The sequence below is a fragment of the Helobdella robusta genome, assembly GCF_000326865.2.
Source record: "Helobdella robusta unplaced genomic scaffold HELROscaffold_5, whole genome shotgun sequence".
Classification (NCBI taxonomy): Eukaryota; Metazoa; Annelida; class Clitellata; order Rhynchobdellida; family Glossiphoniidae; genus Helobdella; species Helobdella robusta.
In genome coordinates this window covers 4023318-4036871 of record NW_008705254.1, presented here as the reverse complement: position 1 = coordinate 4036871, position 13554 = coordinate 4023318, and the positions used below count along the sequence as shown (strand labels likewise).

At 30.7% G+C, this 13554-nt stretch overlaps 2 protein-coding genes across 2 annotated transcripts; one reads left to right on the top strand and one right to left on the bottom strand.

Moving 5' to 3' along the window:
• Positions 1–313: 313 nt before the first annotated feature.
• HELRODRAFT_163512 (hypothetical protein) lies at positions 314–3340 on the bottom strand (the record flags this gene model as incomplete). Its single annotated transcript, XM_009027365.1, has 5 exons — positions 314–374; positions 630–871; positions 1019–1173; positions 1618–1686; positions 3295–3340. The coding sequence occupies 5 exons, from the start codon at positions 3338–3340 to the stop codon at positions 314–316; spliced, it is 573 nt and encodes a 190-aa protein (XP_009025613.1).
• A 3113-nt stretch (positions 3341–6453) lies between these two features.
• Positions 6454–12505, top strand: HELRODRAFT_163511 (hypothetical protein; the record flags this gene model as incomplete). The annotated part of the gene is made up of 13 exons (XM_009027364.1): positions 6454–6640; positions 6833–7028; positions 7384–7576; positions 7953–8015; positions 8771–8975; positions 9311–9426; positions 9651–9749; positions 9902–9973; positions 10111–10210; positions 10537–10686; positions 10854–10918; positions 12133–12174; positions 12467–12505. The coding sequence occupies 13 exons, from the start codon at positions 6454–6456 to the stop codon at positions 12503–12505; spliced, it is 1527 nt and encodes a 508-aa protein (XP_009025612.1).
• Positions 12506–13554: the final 1049 nt, after the last annotated feature.

The window sequence follows — 13554 nt, the reverse complement described above, 5'->3', positions numbered from 1 at the left end:
CCTCTCTACAAAACCAGCCATCTATCTACCTACCTAGACTAAAACCGCCTCGACAACTAACATAATTAGTCAAAGGCCTGTAAACGTTAGAGGCGAAAATGGTTGATTGGTTGGTAGAGGGGTGACTGACCTGTGTCGACAAGTGGTACGAGGGGGCGTATGTTGAATGGCTCAAGGGGATATCCTACAGGTTTTTACAGTTCATATTTTATAAAATAATTTAAAATATACTAAAATTGAGAATTAAATAAATGTTAACGATGTTCATTTTAAATTAAAATTTTTTTTAAATTAAAATTAGTTTGAGGTTAAATTACAGAAGAATAGCTTCCATAAGCAGTCCATCCAGACGATCCAATTGTTGAGGGGCGGTACTGGTGTTGGACGGAGTATGAAGGTGGGAAGGTGGGTGGTGGTGGGTGAAAAGTTGGTTGGTAGCGATGATAGTGCTGCTGGTGGTAGCTGGATGATGGGGGGGAACTTCTTGAACGCAAGTAGGAAGAGTACCTATAGGTAATAATAAATAAGTAAATTTGTATTTAACTGTAATTTAGTTTTTTACAAACCATGATATATTATAACAATAATTTCAATATATTTATGCAATTTTCAATAGTTGAGAGACTAACCTGCTCTGAGGGGTAGAATCCAGGAAAGCCTGCACCTCTGCATCCATCTCATCACTACGCCTATGCACCAACGGGGATCTATGGTAGGATGGTGCACGATGGTGATGGTGAATGTGCTCCTGGTGAACCATGGTTGCTCCTGAGGGAGGGATGGATGCTCTTGAGACGTATCCCACCCTGGAAACCATTGGATCCACAATTATTGGAGCTGGAGGCAGTCTGGTTTCCAAGCCCACCGTCGGCTGAAATCAACAAAACATGTCAATAAAATGATTTCATTTAAATATTTTCAGCAAAAGCACGTTGTAGTTTAACATTCAAACCAATCTAAAAATAGTATGATTACAACATTTACTATGAAAAACTAAAAAAATATCATTCACACGAACCATTCTGCTGGTGACATCCCTTAGAAACTGCTGGTCCTGAATATTGGACTTGGCGTAGAGGTCAGCATCCAAGTAGGACCTGGGAGCGAAGCTGAACATCTTTGAGCGCACAACCGGCTGCACGACAACATCTATCGAGTCACCTCCGTACTGAGCTGATCGGTGGCAGGCAAGTTGCGTTAATAACATTTCAACGCGTTATCATACTAAATTTCATGTGAAAAGCTAAATCTAATAAACTGTCCAACAAACTTAAAAACAACAACAAAACCATCGAACAAATTAAGGGAAAGTACCGATGTAATAATATGAAGATACAATAAATTTTATACAACCATAGAACGCAAATATTTGTGCAAAACAGCAAACCCAATATAAAACAGTTGCTTAATTTAATATAGTCCTGAAAAATATACCCCAACAACACAATAACTAACCGACTGGAACAGAAGCTGCTCTGCTCGTATGATATCCGGAAACAAACGACTGCTAGTGAAAAGTTTTTTTTTTAAATATCATAAATTGCAACAGAATTTTGAAAAAATTCTATTATATATCTTCAAAGATTAAACAAACTAAATGTAAAGATTCTAACAAACCATTCTTCCTCTTAGCACCATGGTCTTCAGTTTTTTGGCTCTCCGACAAGTTCAGACAAAAAAGAATAGCTGAAAATATTTGCAATGGTTTGGTCAAGTTAAATTTACAACAAGTGATCAAATCAATTAAATAAAAAAAAAATTAGAGGAATTTTAACATTCTGATATAAAAATATGAAATAATCCGAAAACCGTCAGATGAAATATTAATTCGAATGAATTCAGATAACAAAACTTAACGATTTTTCTTTATAAAAAAAATTAACTTGAATTTTCAAAAAATTTTCAACTTTTGGGATTCAGAAAAATTTTCTGAAATATGAAAAAAGGCAAACCAAACGAATCGTCGGAGAGTGACTGAATGAAAAAAAAGGAAAAAGAAGAAAGGCAGGATGTACCTCCAACTGAACTTCAGCTACTACAACAACAACAACATCAATCTCTCTCTACTGCTCTCTGGAACGCAAGCTGATGGGATCTTTTAATAAATAGACCTATTACGTTGCACACACTTTCCTATATAATATTCAAGTACATGTATATAATTTGGATATACATGGATATACATATCCATCTATTTTTTGCTTTTTTCAAACTATGCCCTTCAAAATAATAATAATAATAGTTTGGTAAATTCTTTAATATTTTTTAATAAATTTTAATGTCCATAATTACAAGTAAAATGATAATAAAAATATTTATAGTTTGTCAGTTTAAGTCATGTCTATAATTAAATACATTTATTATATTGACATATAATACACACACACACATATATATATATATATATATATATATATGTGTGTGTGTGTGTGTGTGTATGTATGATGTGTGTATGTATATAGATGACATGACATATATATATATATATATATATATATATATATATGACATGACATATATATATATATATATATATATGACATGACATATATATATATATATATATATATATATATATATACATAAAATATTTATATTGTTTCAGTAATCATTTTTTCTAATATATTATATATATATATATATATATATATAATACGCAAAATTACACACACACACACATATATATATGTATATATATATATATATTCATATATATATATGTATATATAGTTGTATATGTGCATGAGAATATATTATATAGATATATAGATATTATATAGATGACATGCAGTTTCGGAGTCTGTGTATGTTATGGAATTCTAATCTAGTTACGCCGTTGCGTGCGAGTTTAGAGCTAAGAAAAAATTGAAATATTCCATTGGCTGGTTGGATGCTAGGGTGAATGAATGAATTGATGGATGGATGAATTGATGGATGGATAGATTGATTGATGGATGAATGGATGAGTAGGTGGATGAACGGATGAATGAAAATATGCTCGTATGATTGAATGGATGAATGAGGGAACGAATATTTGTATTAATAAAAATATGATTAAATGGATACAGGTTTGCATAATCAGACGAAAAAATGGGTAATAAATTGTACGTATAATTTTTGTTTAATTTTACGTATGGATGAATGTATACAAGTGCTTGAGAATGCATGAACGAATGAACATGTAAACAGTATTATGGTGCAGATATGAAGCAAGCAATTTAACTTGGCATACAAATTATTACAAGCATATTTTGAGCAATGTTTGAATGAACGTATGCAACCGTGTATACATACCAAGAGTTATTTTTAAGACAATACATTGAACGTACAATAACTTCATCTTTGTGAACTATTTTTAACTTGTACATATGTTGTACATATGTACACAACTTACATTAAAAACGGCATTTGTTGTACAGTTGTGTACATGTGAACAAACGAATCTTCATCAGCAAGTGCCTACAACAAAGCATACAAATCCAACTGAAAGAAAAAAATTAACCTACACACACACATACAGCATACTAATTAGTATATACAAAAAAATTCAACACTCAAAAAATCACGCGCACTCACACACACGCACACATATATACACACAAACACAAACATGTATAATAACACATTTGAATAAGAAAATATTTAACTCTGAACAACATGCATGCATAACACGATCCCAACATATCTTCATCATGCACATCAAGAAAACACTCCAGCAACGTTAATGTTGATGAGTTTTGTATGTATGTTTGCATGTATGTATGTTTGTTTATATATATATGTATGTATGTATAAATGTATGTATGTATGTATGTATGTATGAATGTATGTATGTATGTATGCATGTATGTATGTATGTATGTATGTATGTATGTATGTATGTATGTATGTATGTATGTATGTATGTATGTATGTATGTATGTATATATGTGTGTATGTATGTATGTAAGTATACGTGAGTGTATGTATGAACGTTGTTTATGTTAACCAGCATGCCTGCAATTTTTGTAAAAGAATTTTCAATTTAGTAAATTACCGTGCAAAAATTAGACTTTTTTCAGAAATGTGTCATGTTCGATCTTTCTAAATGTCAAATGTCTTTTTTGTCGTAAAGTTGAGAATTGGTGTAAGTTTTAGAAGTTTAAAAGTTAACTTTAAAGGTTTAAGAAATTGAAAATAACCTCTATGCATGTAAACTGTACTGAAATTAATCAACAAGATAAGTTTACAGATACATACATACAGAACCAAACCGAGCCATAAAATACCCGAGAAATTTTCAAAGTGTTTTAAAGGATGTGCTGTTAGTCAAGATTGCATGCGGGTGTATATAACATATGGCTTGCTTCATCATTATTATTTATAGAAAAAATTGTTAAATTTCTGCAGATTTTTACACACCTTAATTTAGTGGAAAAAATCTTGATAAGGCAAGGTCACCTACATTTCTAAATGATGGACACTTTTTTTAAAATAACTGTATTTATAAAACACTACTTAAATGACATTTTTTTGCTTGTCATGTTCAATTTTTGGTTGATTGTATACATATACATGTGTAAATTTTAGAACCAAACTAAGGCAAATGATTAGGTAGGTACCATACGTGAAGATGGATTTGAAATTATTCAGATGCAAATGCAAACATTTGTATTATTCTAATAATGCCCGTGTAACTTCAACAAAATTCCTCCTAAATAAACTGAAGAAAGCACTGCATACATATGCTATATTATACACATAGGTTCATTCGTTTGTATGTTTGTTTGTGTGATTGTTTGTTTGTCTGTCTGTATGTTTGTTTGTTTGTTTGCTACAATCAGTTGTATGCCAGTGAATTCCAGCTTTATTCCAGCTTTCCATATCCTCTTTGATGCTACACAAAATATTAATTACTCTACTATTATCAAATAACATGAAAAACATTTTCATGTATCCAAAAATGTACTAAATCATAACTCGTACTATAGTTGTACCTATATAAAAATATTAAATATTATAGAGTATGTGGGTTGAAAGTTGCTGGATGTGTATAAGTATAAATAAATATAATTATAAACGTTATTTGTCTAAATACATATGATTATTTATATTATATGATTATATATATCACATGATTATTTATATAAATACTTAACAAAACTAGTGGAATGATATAGAAGAAGGCGATGATTATGGCAGCAGCAGTTGTAGTTGATTTACATACATAAAAATTAATTACTGTTTTTAGTATAATAGTTTTGTTACACTTATTAATTTGTTGAAATATTTGGTTGAATATTCGTTCGCAAAAATTTTTAAAAATACATTTTAGCTAAAGAGTGAAATTAAATGTTTATTTCGTCACTTACCAATACCATATTATTCTTTGTCCAAGAAATATTGTTCGTTTTAAAAGTGTGATGTCATTTTATTTTTAGATAATTATAATTATGTCAGTCCAAAAAATTTGTCATCAGAGTTTATAATGAGTTGAGTATTCATCGAGCAGTTTCTTAAATGAGAAACACCTGATCACGACTAATGATATTTTTGTTAAATTTGGACGTGCAAGGCTTAGTTCGCTGCCTTGCATGTGTCTATATTCTATAACCATTTGCTGCAAAGTTGCACTTTCTTCTACGCAGTCCCATCAAATTGTTTGATATATATTTGTATGCAATTTGTATGCTTTCTATAATTTATGGTGATGCAATGTTTTCCAATCATTAAACAGTTCGTATGTTGAGCTAAAGTCGATTTAATTTTTTACACTAGAGGTTTTCAACGTGTTATAATATTATTATGATCTTTTTAAATAATTTGAATTTAGACTAAATAAGTAAATTGCATCACCATTGCAATCAAAGTGATTTTTTAAGAAAAAAATTAATAGACAGAAATTTTTTAACGATGTAAAAATTACTGTTACGAAAACACACATACAATAGCAACTACAACTGCTGCTACAACAGCAACTACAACTGCTGCTCCCATAACATAACAGCTACAAAAACGACACACAGCAATGTTATGCATGGATTGTCAATGAATCACGCACGTAAGTATGGATGACTGAATATGATTAACACAACACAAACAGCACAAGACCAAGTAGCAATTATTTTTATAATGTATGGTGAAGTTACACAGGCAACACGACATTAATAACTTGCTATACTTTGCTACAATCAATTTTAAAACTTGAATTAACACATTGTTCAATATGGAGCAAACAGCTTCGTCTTGAAGCATTGTTGAGCTCAATCGTGCTTCAAACTGCAGGACATACTGAAACACCAGAACAATAGCTACTAAAACGTTACTTCACGGCAGCTAAGCTCTCATTCTCTGAGCATTTAAAACGAATAAAATTTAACCTTTATCATCAGTTGGTTTGAACAGAATTTATAAACCAGAGAAGAAGATTGAACGGTTGCAAAAAGAAGATTTCAATCTTCCAATTAAAAAATTATGGAAGTGATAAAGTTAAGCATAGTGTTTGTGTTGGTGCAGTTGGCATCCCATCTGCTGGCCTACCCCACTGGAGCCCCTCCAGATACTTGCAGCAGTCAGAAACCTAACCATAATGCAGAATTTCAGGACAGCCTATCTCCATTTTCAATCACTGCAACTTCTAACGATCCTTACTCATACACTGGTTGTAAAAATTACTACTGATGATTGAAAATTATTTCAAAAACCGTTTAAACTTGTTTATAAATTTTTTAACTTTTATGAATTTTTTTAGCTATAAATTTTTAATTATGAAAATATTTTTAAAAAATAAGTTATAGCTGCTTCATTGTAACAATCAAATTCTTAATTTTAACGCTTTTCACAAAACGCGCAGTTACAATTGGCAGTCCTGGTTCAAATAGAACTTACGAAGGTTTCATAATCTCCGCATTCACGGACGGCAACGTCATAGTGGGCCGTTTCGAAGATACACTCCCGAGTAACACCCAACTTATTTGCAGTGTTAGATTTTTATGCCTACAATTTCTCAACTTTATGATAGCGGCTATAGTGATTTACACGAATTACACGTAATTACATAAACTGGTGTAAATGTAAACTAAAAGAAAATTAAAAAAAAGTTTTGTAACAATAGCCATACATATTTATAAAAACAGAAAACAGCAGCTACACACTCTAGTAAAACGAAGACGTATACTCGCACATTGACTTGGAATCCTAATGGATACACTGGATATTTTTATTTCATGTAACCTTAGAAACTATTTTGTATTTAAATGAAAGGCATTCAAAAATAAATGTTAAACATTGATTTTTTAGTAAATATTATTTCCAAATAATTATGATTCAAATAAAAAACAATAAACATAAGAGTAGCAAATTAAATTGAATAGATATTATTTTTAAACTTGACAAAATCTACAGAGCAACTGTTGTTCAATCCTATTCAACATTTTGGAGAGTGAGAACGGACCGTAAGTATGCAAATAGCAACCCACCAGTGAACCCAACAACCACGAGACAGACGCAGACACTGACAACTACTACAAGATACATGCCCTACACAACCACCACCATGACCACCAGGCGATACACGACCACCTGGTACAACACTCCGGTTGGTTGTTTGTGCTCGGCTATTCATGACATTTTTCAATCCTTTGTTGATAAGAAAATATTTTAACCTTTCTTATTTAAAACAATTATTGCTTCCAATCGATTTTTTGGAAAAAAAAATGATGCAGATCAATTTTGATTAAAATGCTACATAGTTGATAAGTTGATGGAAAAATTGTGTTACCGAGACAGCATTTATAACGCAGAATTTGGTTTATAAGACTACTTGATTATTAATTAGTTTTTTTAAATTGAAATTACATTTAATGAATATTTGCAAACGAACGTGAGTTATTAAATAATTTAAAAAAGTTTTTTAATTGAAAAACAACATTATTCTGCCACACGCATATTATATTTTTTTGCATTGCTTGCAGCCCAAACAGATATGCTACAACGCCAGGTTGAAGGTTCAAATCTCTCTTGCCAGTGACGAGCCTGTAAGAGTTTCTCAATTTCGATAATTTTTTTTTTTATAAAAAAAATAGTTAATTTATTTACGTGTTTATATTAAGTAAGAAATTTTGTTGTCACACTTTTAGCTATGCGTATTTTGTCCAAAACATTTTTATAAAAAGATTTCAAATGATACAAAAAGCAACATGTGCGTTGGAAAATTAACTAGATTAGATTGATTGACGAGGTAGCTAGGGCGATGGAATCCCATTTAGCTCTTCATTTTACATGACAGCCGTTTAATATTTAATTAGCTCTCCAGTCAAAAAGGTTACGTTCTTTAATATTTGAAACTGGTTCTAACATACTAACTGCATAAATGTTTCGGGGCGCGGTTAAACCATCAAAAGCAGTCAAATAAGTTGAGATGTTTAATCAAAAATTTTAATTCAAAGTTTTTTTGTAATGCGCTTTTTTGTTACTTTGTGGGTAATAATCACTCATTAACTTGTAATTTTCCTTTAAATTACCGCTACTTTTTCTTCAAAATGCGTAAATTTGGACACCGTCAATATTATCTGATTAACACATTGCTACGAACCGTTTTTAAAATGTGTTGAATTTTTACAATTGACGCAATTTCGAATCGGTTACACTCAAGAATCCTCATTCAAAATAACGATAATAAAATTTAATAAATTTTCTTCATTCGAAAGGGCATTAGAACAAAAAACAAAATTCAAGACCTTCCCCATCACAATGACACCAAATCACTTTTCCAAACTTTTCCACCGTGCAGGTGCCACCACAGTGCATGGATGCAAATTACATATACGATAGTTTCATGGGCAACAGACTCTACTGCCAGTTTGATTATTCAATGAACAGACCTTTCAAGAAACGAGCCGACTCCCTCGATGATTCTGCTGTAGATGATATGGTTGAACCTACCACTGTTTCGCCAGTGTTTGACGAGAAGAGAAGTAGAATGATGAAGGCTCATGGTCTGTTTTTGTGTTTGTTCCTTGGGTTGTTTAATTAGTTCTTATACTGATTATTGTATTCACGATAATGTGTGTTTGTCTCTATTGTTCAATCTGTTTGTAATATTTTTTTGCAATTTTACTCAATCTCATTGCATTCTATTAACTATCGAAGAAACATTCTCAAATTTTGGCAAATTAATTTAGAAAAATTTATAAAGTAACTTGAATCTACGATGTAAGCATTTCATAATCTGCTGCGTCAATATACCTCTAAAATTCTAAAATGTCTCAAAATATTCAAATCTATTGAACGCTGACAAACTGAAGCATGAATGAAAAAAATTGAATGTTAGGTATCCTGTTGGTTCTTGCGTGGTTCGTTTTCGCCAGCACCTCTGTCCTCGTTAACAGATACTGCAAATCGGTGTGGCCAGGTGCACAAATTTGTGGCAAACCTTGCTGGATCTTTGTGAGTTTCTAAGTTTTTTTTTATATCCTAAGTATCATTATGTAATTATACTGATTTTCATTTGAATAATTGTTAATATTAGACTTAATTACAATTTTTCGCTTCTTCTTTTTTTGATGATTTTCACAGAGCTTTATTGATCAACGCTAAAGATTATGCGATTTTATTTTAGGTTTTTTATTAAGTTATATTTTTTAAAATTAACACTCAATAAAATGTTTTAGGTCTATTACGGGTTGTTGCTCGCCTGCCTCTTCCTCACACTCATCTCATTCCTCATCTTCATCTACCAAAACTTTCGCAGCTATTCATTTAATTTTTGGGTTAGTAAAACAAATTTTTTACCAAAATTTAAAAATAAGGATGACAATTATTAACTAATGTTGTATTTTAAATTATTTCCTAAACGTTTACAATCATTGACTACTAATCCATTATTTCTAAATTCCCCAAATGACCAACTGACATCGTACAGACCTATTTCTCGTGTTACACTGTGGCTTACAGTGCCATGTTCATTGCTTTGGTCATTTTCTTGTTCATTCATGTTAGTCATTTGTTAATGAATGCTTAATTTTTTTTAACAATAATCATTTTTAAAAGTATTCAAAATTATTGGACGGTTTATTTTTCATGGAAATGATATAGGTATTTTAAAAAATTACTCACATTTTGTTGTTGAAGGAATTTTTGGCGGGAATGAAAAGAAAAGAGCATGCGAGCTGGTGGTGGCTTTATGAGACCTTCCACTATTTGACTGGAGACTTTTCATTGATGTTGGCTGGTACGTTCTTGTAGAGGCTGATAGAATCAATTTATTTTTTAATAACAAAACATTTCGTCTATTAAAAATTAGATAGTTTTACTAAATCTAAAATTTAGGAATGTTTTTAATCACTCACTACATTCAACCATGACATGACCACCTCAATATTTTCCAATCCCATTTTGTATCGTCCGGACCCGGCCGTTAGTTTGAAGGAACCTGAATCTGAATCCCAAAAATTCGAGCTAAAACACCCATAGATAGATGTTCGCCAAGATTGCCATTTATATTTTTGGTATCCAATAAGTGAAAATGTAATTTAATTTAACTTTTCATTTTTTCAGCGGCAATGATCTTGTTGTCCTTCTTCACTGACTTGTACTCGAACTTTATTGGAGACTGGCCTATTTGGTCGTGCATCGCTGTCATCTGCTTCTACGTCCTTATGGACATCATTCTCAGTGCCCATGAGAGATTTCTCAACTCAGCTCCACGTATGTCTTCATTTTCAATTTCATTCTTTGAATACCATTTTAGAATAAAATCTACGATTTAATTTTTAGTTTAAATAAGTAATTTTTAATTAATTAATTTTTCGAAACTTTTGATATTATTTGTTAAAACTGTGTGTAGCTGAGTTATGTTGGAAAATAATTTTTAGAATTGAAGCTGAGTGAAGAGCAAGAGATGGAGATGAGAAAATTTGGCAGACAGAAAGCGGACATGGTTCGTCATTTTTATTTCAAAGTTTTCTTTATTTTCATTAATTTTTTTTGATAAAATGTAAACTTTGAATGATATAGATTAACTTCATTTATGTGTTTTATTTACATACGCATTTTTATTTTGTTGAATTTTTCTCAAAAAATATTTTAAATTTCAAACTTGCATTACAATTAATTTTTGTTATAAAATTTAAGAAATCCATCTTGAAGACGATCTTCGTAACTTGTTACTTCTTCATCACCTTCCAGCTGTCTGTTGCTATTTGTTACGGCATTGCCACCTTGCCAACATATTACTAAGTTGGAGAGTTTTGACTCGCCTTTCATGCTTATAAACTCCTAAAAAACCAAATGTTTATTTAAGAAACATATTCATAATCAATGATTATATTTGTATAACTTTCATATTATTCAGCATTGTAATTTTTTCTTATGTTGATTTATGTCACTACAAACTTAAAATTTTTAAAACTTGTTTGTGTAAAAAATAATATTTTGTTGAAGTATACACATTGACGGCAGAGCAGTAGCCAAAAAAACTTAAAAATTGACCCATTGTAATGAAATAATGAACATTATAACAAGTGATCAAAATTTGTTTAATGTTAAGACTTAATTTTATGTGTCTAACAAGTTTTTTTAACACTAGATGTTGATTTAAAAATATATTCACTTCGTTCGATTTTGCTTGTCTTGTTGTGTAAAAATTAAATTAGAGCATCCACACGAGTTAATGCGGCAATTCAAATATACGGTAAAAATAATCGAATTAACCACAGCTTCAATGAAAACTACTAAGTCTCCACCGATTGCAACTTTGACCACAAAAATAACAACTAAAACTACAACTCCAGTGGTAGCGATCGCAACTTCAAAACCCCAGGCTACCACAGATGATCATTTCACTTGACAGTATGCTGTGACAACAATGGAATTGAGTCCATACGTGAATTTTTAATTTAAAGAGTTTTCTATTTTATGTAATTTTAAAGCCCATTATAAGTATCGCTACATTCGTGTTCGTAAGCGCTGAGCAGTTTTATCGTCATCTGTCATGTAATATTCTTCATCTCATCACTATAACGTAAAGCTTCATTGCAACTAATTTCATCATTTCATTTTATAGCCATCATTACAAATTTAAATAGACTATCGCAATTAAATTAAAATTTTCAAATAATTTTTAAATTATTATTGAAAATATTTTTTTTTCAGAGATTAAGCAGCGCTGTGGTGTTTAAGCCTGCACTGCTTCTAGTAAGAACATAACAACATGTGACACTTGAAATTTTTTTATTTTCATAAGTTTTCATTATAACAAATTGTTTAATTTTATATAATAGCACTGAAATAAACTCTTTATCAAGAATATAACGATAACATTTTAAAAATTTTTTATACAATTTTTAGTTTCTGCTGTAGTGGTGAGGATGACAACGTACATCTAACACGTGGAGGCAATGTTCAAAATCTCTCCGACAAACTTCATTTAAAAATACTACAAGGATTGCAAAACATTTAACACTTAATTGCCTAACATATTTGACAGACACACGGGTCGATGGTGACCCAGAGCGTCATCGCTTAAAAAACATTCATTTTATTATTAATCAACAAACTCCTTATTAAAGACATTTTTAAAATTTAATTTTTGCTCTCATTTTGATTAGACCATGCAGATTTGATTAATCATATTAATGAATACTGAAATGTTAGTTTATTTTCACCTAATAAGTATAATGTTTTATTTTTTTATTTTTTAGTTTATATAAATGTTCACTTATTTAATATAACTAAAGCTGATTTCAGCAGCGAGATTTCATCAGAAAATTGTACAGTCTACAGTAGTGTAGACTGCACACTTGAATAACGAACGAACAACTTACCGTTACCATAAAATTAGAATATGCAAATATAATAAAATACGCCGGCACTCTTCAGAGAAGAGATCATTCAAATTAAAAAATTTTTTTGCCACAATGAAAATCTGACATTAAAAAGTTTTAAAATTTTAAAAATTGAATTAATCGCTATTTATTTAATATAATTTCTAATATAATAATAATTAAACAATAAAACGTTATTAATAAGAAGTTAATGCTTTCCAATAATATTAATCCACATAGGTACAGAGCATGTATGAGCTAGTTCTAAAAAAGGTCATCAATTTATAAGAGAAGCCCATGGACCTCAGAGGCCGGCCTATGCTAAATGACACACTCTACCCCCTCTCGTCAGAGCCCGCATATTTATAAGCTTTGCCACTTCATTATAGAGAATTGAAATATCGTAGAAAGGACCACAACAGCACGACCAGAAAGTAACACTGAACAAACTTGCATGCAAAATATTCATTCTCATTTTAAAATAGATAGATTTTGCTTGTTTTCGAACTTGATCACCACTCATTAAAATGTTGTGGTTTTGAGAACTCGCCTACACACAAAGAGATTCACACAAAGAGAGAGACACACAAAATTATCTCACCGAATATTTGTATTTCCGAGGAATTATTACTTGATAAGGTATCCTAAAAACTAGTTGGACTCTTGACGAATGATCTAATAAAGAATCAAGTACATGTATATATATATATATGTATATATATATATATGTGTATATATATATATATATATA